Source organism: Oryx dammah, unplaced genomic scaffold (assembly GCF_014754425.2).
Source record: "Oryx dammah isolate SB20612 unplaced genomic scaffold, SCBI_Odam_1.1 HiC_scaffold_13, whole genome shotgun sequence".
Classification (NCBI taxonomy): Eukaryota; Metazoa; Chordata; class Mammalia; order Artiodactyla; family Bovidae; genus Oryx; species Oryx dammah.
The window spans coordinates 25,232,388-25,244,190 of NW_024070197.1; the positions used below are offsets into that span (position 1 = coordinate 25,232,388).

Here is an 11,803-nt window from a genome sequence, read left to right on the forward strand (position 1 = left end):
ACAGGCGCACCGAGTCTAGGCAGGAGGTGGCAGGAGAGAGGGGCTTGGGGGTGGGTCCAGAACCTCCTCCACCATCCTTCTGAATGTGGTGTTCCCAGGGTGGCTCAGATTCTGTCCCTGCATTACTGAACACCCAGCCAAGGGAGGAGACACGCAGGGAACAGCTGGAACCACAGGACGCAAATCAGTCACTTAAGTGCCCTGGGAAATCTAGCAGCAAGAGGGGGCCAGTGTGAACACCAGTGTGAACGACTGTCCAAGAGATGACCTGAAGCCTGCGTTCAGCTAGCACCAAAGCCCTGAAAGGGGCCAGTGGGGGCAAGGGGCTAGACCCACCAGATATGAAAATACACTGTTCCCTGGTGAAAACAATAATGCCACAAGGGCTGAGAGAAAGAATAAGCCGCCCAGCCCAAGGTAGTACTGGTACCTTGTAATAATCGTTGGATAAACGGGATGGGGTAGTGATTCCTCGGTAGTCATGCCTTCTGGGCATCAGCAGCAGAAATTCCCGTGAAGAAGTAAGGAAGGAATGCTTTCTGACTTATATGTTCTGCCCATCCACTCATTCATCCATCCACCCTGCATTCTTGTAACAATAAGATTTTAAACCCTGCCTAGACTCTGATGCTGGGAGGGATTGGGGGCAGGAGGAGAAGGGGACGACCGAGGATGAGATGGCTGGATGGCATCACGGACTCGATCGACGTGAGTCTGAGTGAACTCCGGGAGTTGGTGATGGACAGGGAGGCCTGGCGTGCTGCGATTCATGGGGTCGCAAAGAGTCGGGCACAACTGAGCGACTGAACTGAACTGAGAGGGAACGCTCGGAGAAGGCAATGGCACCCCACTCTAATAATCCTGCCTGGAAAATCCCATGGACGGAGGAGCCTGGAAGGCTGCAGTCTATGGGGTCGCTGAGGGTCGGACACGACTGAGCGACTTCACTTTCACTTTTCACTTTCATGCATTGGAGAAGGAAATGGCAACCCACTCCAGTGTTCTTGCCTGGAAAATCCCAGGGACGGGGAGTCTAGTGGGCGGCCGTCTATGGGGTCACACACAGTCGGACACGACTGTTCTGACTTAGCAGCAGTAGCAGCAGAGGAAACGCTGCTGCTCTTCTGCTCTCCGAAATGCAATGCTCTATACGTAATAAGGACACAAAATGATTTGAAGGAGAAAGCAGAACCACAAGGTTGAATAAACGAGTAAGATGGCAAGTCCAAGGCAATCATGGTTTCTCCCTCCGTCTTTCCAACTGAATTCACATCCAAGAGTCTTCTGGAATCTTCTCTCCCTTCTCCTAACTCATCCCCACTCCTAAGGCCGGCTCAGGGCCTGGAGAGTTCACGCCCCCAAACTCTTCCGAACCCCTCTCTCCTCCTCCCGCCCGCCTACACTCGCCCCAGGTCCCTTCCCACCCTTCAGGGTCGCCCCCCACTCCCCGTGCCCATCTGCAGCGGGTGTCGCCCCCTTCAGCCTTCGTCCAGCCGGACACCCGCCGTTTGTCAGCAACACAAGCCCGAGCTCACGCCCCGAGCGCTCCGGCGACAGTGGCCGTCTGGGCGGACGCCCGCAGCGCCGCCCGCCGCTCGCGCCGCCTCCTCCCTGCTCTGCGCATCCCTGCCGCGCGTCCTCCCGCCAAAGCCGGGCGCGTGCTCTCCGGTTTCGCTCGGAGCCTGTGCCCGCGCGGGACGCTCGCGTGTTCGGCCGCGCCTTGCTCGCTCCGCAGAACCCCACCGGCCGCGCGCGCCCTTCCACCCACGGCGAGCGCGGCTGCACGAGCCCACCCCCTCTCTCGACCCCCTGAGCTCCAGGCTGGCGCGGGACTCCCTCCCGCCGCAAGACGGCTCCAATCCCGGAAGAAGAGAGGAGCCGTCCTTCCCCAGCTGTCCCGGGACCCACCGGCGCTCTGCCGGCAAACACCGACTCTTGCGAGGCGGTTAGGCCAAAGGAAGCGGCTGCAGGCACTTTCCCTTTAGCGAGAAAGAAGATTCTTTGTATGTCAGCCTTCTTAGCGCAGTGGGTAGCGCGTCAGTCTCATAATCTGAAGGTCCTGAGTTCGAGCCTCAGAGAGGGCACAATGTTTTACTGCCATTCACAGAAGATAATCTGCTTTCCGGGATGGCGTTTACAGAGGTCCCGCGGACTCAGCAGGTAGAGGGATCCCCACGTGCTGCCAGAGAACAGAAGTAAATGCTTAGGTCCACAGAGAGCCCATTCAACCACAAGCCACAGCCACGAGGGTCGATCATTGTCCCATCTTCCTGCGGGGAAATGGATACAACACTGCCGAGTGATTAAATTCGTCTCGCAACATCTGTGAAAAATCTGTTTCCTAAACTATTTCTGACTTCCTTTCCCCTAATTTCTTCTGTGTGCTCCCATAATGGCTCAGCGGTAAATAATCTGCTGGAACGCAGGAGACTCGGATCCAATCCCTAGGTGGGGAAGATCCCTTGGAGAAGGAAATGGCAACCCACTTCACTATTCTTGACTGGAGAATCCCATGAACAGAGAGGAGCCTAACTGGCCCCAGTCCATGGGACTGCAAAAAGGCACCACTTAGCAACTAAAACACGACCACCTTCTTCCACTCGGCTCAAGGCCGTGTCTCCACATTCTTTCTCTGCTGTCTCCGGAGATTATAACCTTTCTCCAGTCCAGACCCAGTTTTCAGTTTCTGGGAAGACCTGGGCTGTCAGTGCAAGTCTCCCATGTGGCCCCGGAAAGCAAGGTGAAGCCTGGCATTGATGACCTGCTGCTAAGCCGCTTCAGTCGTGTCTGACTCTGTGCAACCCCATAGACGGCAGCCCACCAGGCTCCCCTAGACCTGGGATTCTCCAGGCAAGAACACTGGATGGGTTGCCATTTCCTTCTCCAGTGCATGAAAGTGAAAAGTGAAAGTGAAGTCGCTCCGTCGTGTCTGACTCCTAGCAACCTCATGGACTGCAGCCCACCAGGCTCCTCCATCCATGGGATTTTCCAGGCAAGAGTACTGGAGTGAGGTGCCATTGCCTTCTCTGTAATGATGACCTAGGAATGGCCAAACTTTAACTATAGCTTTAGCTAAATCTTCCATTCTTTTTAGATTTTTTAAAATTCTTCAATTTTTGATTATTCAGTTGACAATAGCTTCCAGTTTCTTTGTGATTTAGCCTCTACTAATTATTTAGACATCTATTTCTGCTTTATTGACTATGCCAAAGCCTTTGACTGTGTGGATCACAATAAACTGTGGAAAATTCTGAAAGAGATGGGAATACCAGACCACTTAACCTGCCTCTTGAGAAATCTGTATGCAGGTCAGGAAGCAACAGTTAGAACTGGACATGGAAAAACAGACTGGTTCCAAATAGGAAAAGGAGTACGTCAAGGCTGTATATTGTCACCCTGCTTATTTAACTTATATGCAGAGTACATCATGAGAAACGCTGGACTGGAAGAAACACAAGCTGGAATCAAGATTGCGGGAGAAATATCAATAACCTCAGATATGCAGATGACACCACCCTTATGGCAGAAAGTGAAGAGGAACTAAAAAGCCTCTTGACGAAAGTGAAAGAGGATAGCAAAAAAGTTGGCTTAAAGCTCAACATTCAGAAAACAAAGATCATGGCATCCGGTCCCATCACTTCATGGTAAATAGATGGGGAAACAGTAGAACAGTGTCAGACTTTATATTTTTGGGCTCCAAAATCACTGCAGATGGTGACTGCAGCCATGAAATTAAAAGACGCTTACTCCTTGGAAGAAAAGTTATGACCAACCTAGATAGTATATTCAAAAGCAGAGACGTTACTTTGCTGACTAAGGTCTGTCTAGTCAAGGCTATGGTTTTTCCTGTGGTCATGTATGGATGTGAGAGTTGGACTGTGAAGAAGGCTGAGTGCCGAAGAATTGAGCTTTTGAACTGTGGTGTTGGAGAAGACTCTTGAGAGTCCCTTGGATTGCAAGGAGATCCAACCAGTCCATTCTGAAGGAGATCAGCCCTGGGATTTCTTTAGAAGGAATGATGCTAAAGCTCCAGTACTTTGGCCACCTCATGCGAAGAGTTGACTCATTGGAAAAGACTCTGATGCTGGGAGGGATTAGGGGCAGGAGGAGAAGGGGACAACCGAGGATGAGATGGCTGGATGGCATCATGGACTCAATGGACGTGAGTCTGAGTGAACTCCGGGAGTTGGTGATGGACAGGGAGGCCTGGCGTGCTGCGATTCATGGGGTTGCAAAGAGTCGGACACGACTGAGTGACTGAACTGAACTGAATTATTTAGACATATATTTCTTAATTTCCAAAACAAGGAAATTTCTAGTTTCCTTTTTATTGTTTATTTCTATCTTAATTGCATTATGGTCTTAGAATATATTCTGTAAAAATTAAATACTCTGAACTTTATGACTCAGTATTTAGTCACATCTTCTGTTTGTCATTATTACATAATTTTATTTAGATTAACATCAAATTAAACAATGTACTGAGTTAATAATAAATTATAAATAATAAAACTTATTAATATTATATTACTATACTCTATTATTCCAGTAGTTTTCCTCTATTAACTTGGAAGCTGTACCCTTGTTTAGTATTCTTTTAGTAACTAGCCTTGAAATTACACTACTCTTTGACTTATCGTGACTACTCTTAACTTGGACTTTACCTTCTTTCCACAACAGAAGAAAAAGTACAGTTCTCTTATTTTATCTTTTCAAAGTCTTACTCTCCCAACTTACATGCCTTTTTTTTTTTTTTTTCAGTTTTCTTGGGTATACATCTAGTTGAATTGCTGAGTCATATAACTCTACCTTTAGCATTTTTAAAAGCTACCAAACTGTTTTTCAAAGTGGCTGCAATGAGTTCTATTAATACAATCCCACCAGCAAGTTATGGGGGTTCCAGTTTCTCCATAACCCCAGCAAATTTGTTACTGTCTGTCCTCTTTATTCTAGCTATCCTGCTCTTGCAACATTCCTTTGCACTGTGGGTTCGGTTTGTGTTTCTCTGATAATGTTGAGCTTATTCCTGTGCTTATTGCCATCTGTGTACCTTCTTTATAGAAACAGCTATTCAAATCTTCTGCCCCTTTTTAAATCGTTTTGTCTTTTGTTGTTGAGTTTTAAGAATTCTTTACACATTTTGGATATAAATCCCATACCAGAAATATCTTCGCAAAGGTTTTTACCCCTCTGTAGGCTGTCTTCACTTTGTTAATGGTTTTTCTTGAAGCCAACTCCTTTTTGACAAACATTACCCTTATGGCAGAAAGTGAAGAGGAACTAAAAAGACTCCTGATGAAAGTGAAAGAGGAGAGTGAAAAAGTTGGCTTAAAGCTCAACATTCAGAAAACCACGATCATGGCATTCAGTCCCATCACTTCATGGCAAATAGATGGGGAAACAGTGGAAACAGTATCAGACTTTGTTTTTGTGGGCTCCAAAATCACTGCAGATGGTAACTGCAGCCATGAAATTAAAAGACGCTTACTCCTTGGAAGAAAAGTTATGACCAACCTAGATAGCATACTCAAAAGCAGAGATATTACTTTGCCAACAAAGGTCCATCTAGTCAAGGCTACGGTTTTTCCAGTAGTCATGTATGATGGATGGATGTGAGAGTTGGACTGTGAAGAAAGCTGAGCACCGAAGAATTGATGCTTTTGAACTGTGGTGTTGGAGAAGACTCTTGGGAGTCCCTTGGACTGCAAGGAGATTTAACCAGTCCATTCTAAAGGAGATCAGTCCTGGGTGTTCTTTGGAAGGAATGATGCTAAAGCTGAAACTCCAGTACTTTGGCCACCTCATGTGAAGAGTTGACTCATTGGAAAAGACTCTGATGCTGGGAGGGATTGGGGGCAGGAGGAGAAGGGGACGACAGAGGATGAGATGGCTGGATGGCATCACCGACTCGATGGATGTGAGTTGGTGATGGACAGGGAGGCCTAGAGTGCTGCAATTCATGGGGTCCCAGAGTCAGACACGACTGAGCAACTGAACTGAGCTGAACTGAACTGACCTTGAAGAAATAAACAATGCATATAGAGTTGAGTCTGTCCTTTTTATCCTTTTATGATCCAGTTTCTCTACTTTAGTCTCCAGAAATTATCCACCTTGTGAATTTGATCTTTAGAATTCCCTACCTTTTAAAAATACTGTGTAAAAAATATATAGACACTTGGAGTCTAATTGTTACTATAGCCCAGGACAGGACTGCTGTTGGACCCTACTCTCTGTATATTTTTCCATGGAAGCTAAATAAATATATTATTGCGAGGCACAATGGCTATAGCAGGAGTCAGCAAACTACAGCCAGCAGACCAAATGTGACCCACTGCTTATTTTTATAAACAAAGTTTTATTGGCACACAGTCACATTCACATATGTGAATGCTACAACAGAGTTGAGCAATTGCAAAAAGGCCCAAAATATTTACTATCTGGCCCTTTAAGTAAAAGTTTGTTATTTCCAGAGTTATAGTGACAAATACATAACATGTATAACAATTCAAATACAAGTTTATTTCTCTCCCCTGAAATATTCCAAAGGGGGAAGCTCTTCTCCGTGTTTGATTTGGGGACACAGGATGCTTTCATCTCATTGTTTTGTGATCCCCTTGGATCTTCACATCACTTGCCTGGAGCTGGTAGAAGGAGACAGAGAGCCTGGAGGGGACATCCCCCTACTCCTTATGTCTCGGCCCAGAAAGGAGGCACATTCTTCACTCGTTATCTGTCAGCACAAACCAGTACTGGACAGTATCTTAATGCAAAGGATGGTACAATTGGTCCCAGGCTTCGTGCCTCTTCCAGGTGAATTTTAACCTACAAACTTTAGTAGGCTACTAGCTGTCTCAGCCTGGAGAAGGCAATGGCACCCCACTCCAGTATTCTTGCCTGGAAAATCCCATGGATGGAGGAGCCTGGTGGGCTGCAGTCCATGGGGTCGCTAAAGAGTCGGACACAACTGAGCAACTTCACTTTGACTTTTCACTTTTCATGCATTGGAGAAGGAAATGGCAACCCACTCCAGTGTTCTTGCCTGGAGAATCCCAGGGACGGGGGAGTCTAGTGGGCTGCCGTCTATGGGGTTGCACAGAGTCGGACATGACTGAAGTGACTTAGCAGCAGCAGCTGTCTCAGCCATGCCAACTCCAAGCAGAGGCTGGAGTAAAGCAGGCCTATATGGCTTGATTCAGGGAGCTGGGTCTTTTTCAGTTTGGTGAAGGCCACACAAAATATCACATCCACCAACATGAGAAGATGCCCTGAAACAGACAGACAGCTTCTTACTGGCACCAGATGCCAGACTGAGAATCGAGACCTTGGCTATGGTTAGATCAGCTCCTGGAGTTTTAACCTGTGTCAAGAGTTGAGTTTTGTTGGTCTACCAGCATCCTGATACATCCTGAAAGTTTGTACGTGGACATACACTGCTTCCTGAGCTTTCTTAAGAGTCCAAGAATTCCCTGACACCCCCAAAAAGAGTTATAAACAAAACTAAGTATGGTCTAAAATGTTTTACCCACCCAGGAATTTGCTGAAAGGGGGTATAAGCAATCCATGATGAGTTTGTTGTTTGAAACAACTGACCACACACCCAAGCCACTTTGGTTTCTGCTTTTCTATTTTATTAATTACAAAATCCACAAATCAGTGGTAGAAAAATAACAAAGGAAAAATCCTTAAGCTGTATAATAAAAACCTGGAGGCCAGGCTAGGAATGTGCTGGACAAGAGGGGAATGGACAGATAACCAACACGTGAGGAGAAGGAGGGGGAGTGGCAGGTGTCAGAGGGGCCCAGTGCCCAAGGTCACCCTTCCAGCATGCTGGCCTTCGTTGGGTCTTCACCAGCAGGACCTTCAATACAAGAGCTGGTAAACCGTGGCACTATTCTTGGAGCCTGTGACCACATACTGGTTGTCAGAAGATACGTCACAACACAGGATGTGTGCGGACTCCTCTACCTGGAGGGAAAGAGAGGCCACGGAGGAACAACACGCGGGGTGTTTCAGGCGTCATACAGGGCTCTTTTCAAGGCTCCATGTAGACCTGAGGCTTGGTCCAGAGGCCAGGCTAGGTTCGGGGCTCAAGGTGGAGCCCAGGAGTTCCCAAGGCCTTGAGTCCTCATCCCCCTTGATATACTCAATGGCCCTGGGTGCCATCTCAGAGGTACTCTCCAGCACTATCTCTGGGGCCCCACCATCTGGGGTCTGGGGTTTGTGAGCTCCAAGTGCCTGGGTTGTACACCCCTCCACCCATTACCTGAAACAATCTATGCAGAGAAGGTGCAGCTATGCAGCGGATCGTCTCATTCATTGTGGCCACAAAATAGCTTCCTGACAGAGAAAAGACAGATGGAGGGGGCAGAGACCACGCCTGCCTTCCAGCCCCAGCTCTGCTCCCAACGAGACCAGGGAAGGAACCACTCGTTCTCTGCCTCAGCTTCCCCCATCTATAAATCTCAGAGACATGACCCAAACCATTCCATCTTCAGCCTGCTCCCTCTTGCCACACCCAGATTCCCAGGGGAGAGTCACTGAACAACAGGCCAGTCACATGGGGCTTCGTTCCTCTTCTGTCTTTGGTTGGTGTCTTTGGGCTGTGGTTCCGTGTAGGAAGCTACCATTACAGACAGAGTCAGAGAAGCAGAGGGAACGAGCAGAGGAAGAAGGCAGGAAAGAGACTTCCCTCTTGGTCCAGTGGCTAAGACTCTGCACACCCAACGCAGGGGGCCCAGATTCAATCCCAGGGCAAGGAACTAGACAGATCCCACATGCTGCAACTAAGAGCTTGCCTGGTACAACTAAGGCCTGGTACAGCCAAATAAACCAGTGATAATAATAAGAAGAAGAAAGAAAAAAACTTAGCCATGCCAGCAGGGGAGAAAAACGGGTGGTGGGAGGAAGCAGAGGTGAAGGCAATGGGAAGGTGGCCGGAGACCTTGGTCCCACCAGTTCTGGGGCCAAAGAGTGGGGAACTAAACAGTCTGAAAGCAGGCCGGGCCCATACTCCCCAGATGAGCAGACAGCTTGTCAGGCGACGGGGCACCCAGAGGTGTCCCCGGCCTGGTCACTCACCACAGGAGGCAAACTTGAGATTGTGACGGTAGACGTATTTCTGTAGGACAGCCTTAAACTTTTCCTTCCGGTGTGTGTGCACAATTACGATGTCACTCATTCTCAAGCCTACTAACAACCACTCCTCACTGGGGTCATGGGTGATGCTGAGGATCTGTCGGGGAGGAGGTTTGGGGTCAGCACTCAAAGAGGCCATGCCCATCAATCATTGCAGCCCGCTTCTGTAGGCACCCACAGCTCCCGGGCCCCAGGGACCGCACTCAGACCCGCGGTAGCCATGCGGGCACCTCATGACGTAAATCTTGTTGCTGCAGCCTCTGGTAGCTCCTCAGGTCCCAGGAATATAGTTTGGTGTCTTCACCTCCTGTCCAGAATTTATTGCCCGTGATGTCCACACACTGGGATCCGTATATGGGGACTTCATGCTTCCTGGTGGGAAAACAACTCAGAGGTTCGTGCATTGGTTGAACCCTCAGAAGTCTGGGACCCAGGAAGTCCCTAGATATGCAGCCCATATGCGTCCTCCACATGGACTCACCTTGTCCTACTGCAGAGGAGGAAGTGAGGTAGGGCAAGCATCCCAAACTTCCCAAAAGCCTCACTGTTGCACCTCAACCCCTGGGGTCATACCTGATCAAGATTTGGTTCTGCAAATCCCAAATTTCAACAAATCCTTTGAAACAAGCCACGCAGATCTGGGCGTTGGAAGAGAGAGCCAAGGAATAGCACACAGGGCCGGTGGAGGCCAGCTGTGCTCTGACACGGGGAGTGGGTGCCAAGTCCCAAAGTGTCAGGCTCTGGGACAGACCCCCCGTGATCAGGCTCCGCTCATCGGGGAACAGCTTGCAGGTGAAGACACAGCTGTCACGGTCCTGTTGGAAGGGCCAACATTCTCAAATGGTCTCTAGGAAGCATGGGCTCTCAGTGTCAGGACAGAGGTCATCCCCGAGCTCCCCCAGCCTTCTGGAGGACCCCTCACCTGGAAGTTGAGCTGGGCCTGGGGCGCCTGGTCCCAGGCATGCAGGGCACTCTCATCCCACACTCTGATGTAGCCGTGGCCACACGTGTACACGTGGTGAGTTGAGCCGCTGACAGCCACTGCATAGACTTTCTTCCCGTGACGGAGTCGGCCAACCTTCCAGGACTTATGTGGGGCCCTCTGCCTAACCACCACATCATCTGGAACGGGAGGCTGGGGTGGCCACCAAAGGGTCACAGCCTTGACCTGCTCTCATCGATGGGGGCCAGCCTGTTCCTAAGCCTGAATCCACCAGCTCCTCTCTGATCCTCAGGCAGGACTGTGTCCTCAACTGGGGTCCCCAGACCACTGACATCCTTCTGCACCAGGCCAGGGTGGCCTCCCTGACAAACAGGCCATATCTTAGACACTTCTGAGTTCAGCGATGACAGCAGAGCCTGGCTCAGAGTCCCTCTGAGGATGTCACTCTAAATGTGACCCTGACAGCTGAGGCCCTACACACTGGTGACAGAAGGAGGGGAGCCCGGGTCCAAAGAAGCAGGGACTCCATGCACCCACAACCTATTGGGGAGAGAGTAAGGATACAGACACACCACACGCCCTCACCCTCTTCCTACTAACTTCTTGTTGGGGTAGGAGAGGGGAATAGGAAGGGAAAGATGCCAGGTTGAAAAAAAAAAGACACGTACAATTGCTCTGAGGAATGACAAGACTTCTTCAGCGGGACCAGGTGAAGGACAAGGCTGACCTACAGGGAGAGACCAGCGGCCACCCGCTCAGAGAGGTAGGGTCTGGCAGCAACAGCATCACAGGACCCAGGGAGAAGGCTGCTCTCACGCCCCAAGGTACCCCCACTCTGAAGCCCAGCTGCCGGCTGCACCCTGCCTGCTCACACCGTCCCAGCTAGGACTTACCAAACTCCGTTCCTGGTGGGGGGCTGTGACACAGGGAGGAAAGAGGGAGGAGACAGACGGGAAGTGAGATGGGTGGAGACTCCCTCTACAGAGAAAGTTCACCGCCCCAGGCCAGCCTGGTTCAAGGGAGACTTACCTGAAACCGCATGCTGCATCTTCGGATTCTGCCTTGGAGAACCACGTGGCTGGCACCTCAGATCCGTCCAGGGCCTGGGGGGCCCACGGCTGGGGACTCGCACAGGTCATCTCTTGATAAGCTGGGCCGTGCTGCCTCAGGGAGCCCAGGGGCTGCTCCGGGGGACCGTACACCTCGCCCAGCTGAGACCGTGCATGGTGCTCCGGCTGGGAGGAAGCATCAGGGCTCTCTGGCACGTCCCTCCTCTTCTCAGGCTCATCATAAATTGGGAGCACACTGAATGAGGCCTCTTCCTTCTCTTCACTCATGGTTTTCGGTCAATGAAGTGCCTGAGCCACCTGGTTCCAGGGCTTGAGAAATGAATGAGTTTGTCACACAGATCCTGAGTCCCCAGTTCGTCCTGATCCCCTGCAGCAAAGGAGAGAAGAGATGCTGACGTGTGGATGCGATCTTTGGGGTCTACTGAGAAGACCGTGAGAACACTCCTCTGAGGGAGAGGATTCGCAATTGGTCACAGACTCACTTTTGATACTAAATGTTGGCAGCGATGGTGCTGAGGGTGAAACGTCACTTGGACACTTTGAGATGTTATAATAGTACCAGGTGTGTGTTTTGTTTTTCCTTCTAGACACACAGACTACACTTCTATCCTCTAAAATCAAACTCACCCTTTAATTTGAACGTACAGATCAGGCC

At 49.9% G+C, this 11,803-nt stretch overlaps 1 protein-coding gene and 1 non-coding gene across 2 annotated transcripts; one reads left to right on the top strand and one right to left on the bottom strand.

Annotated features, from left to right (window-relative positions):
- Positions 1-2,011: 2,011 nt before the first annotated feature.
- TRNAM-CAU lies at positions 2,012-2,084 on the top strand. Its single transcript has one exon. It is a non-coding gene; the product is annotated as a tRNA-Met (tRNA).
- Positions 2,085-7,615: 5,531 nt separating this feature from the next.
- TLE7 (TLE family member 7) lies at positions 7,616-11,803 on the bottom strand. The gene is made up of 9 exons (XM_040253167.1): positions 11,108-11,803; positions 10,972-10,994; positions 10,747-10,805; positions 10,058-10,270; positions 9,709-9,950; positions 9,366-9,507; positions 9,079-9,232; positions 8,264-8,337; positions 7,616-7,965 (listed from the first exon to the last, which is right to left on the bottom strand). The coding sequence occupies exons 1-9, from the start codon at positions 11,413-11,415 to the stop codon at positions 7,861-7,863; spliced, it is 1,320 nt and encodes a 439-aa protein (XP_040109101.1). The 5' UTR covers positions 11,416-11,803; the 3' UTR covers positions 7,616-7,860.

What these genes read in the sequence shown, in the direction of transcription:
- TLE7 (XM_040253167.1), bottom strand. Translation starts at nt 11,415, where the DNA reads ATGAGTGAAGAGAAGGAAGAGGCCTCATTCAGTGTGCTCCCAATTTAT. An exon ending in TGTCATTCCTCAGAGCAATT is followed by an intron (nt 10,271 to 10,746) that starts GTACGTGTCTTT and finishes TGGCCACCCCAG; the next exon opens with CCTCCCGTTCCAGATGATGT. An exon ending in CAGAACCAAATCTTGATCAG is followed by an intron (nt 9,508 to 9,708) that starts GTATGACCCCAG and finishes TTTTCCCACCAG; the next exon opens with GAAGCATGAAGTCCCCATAT.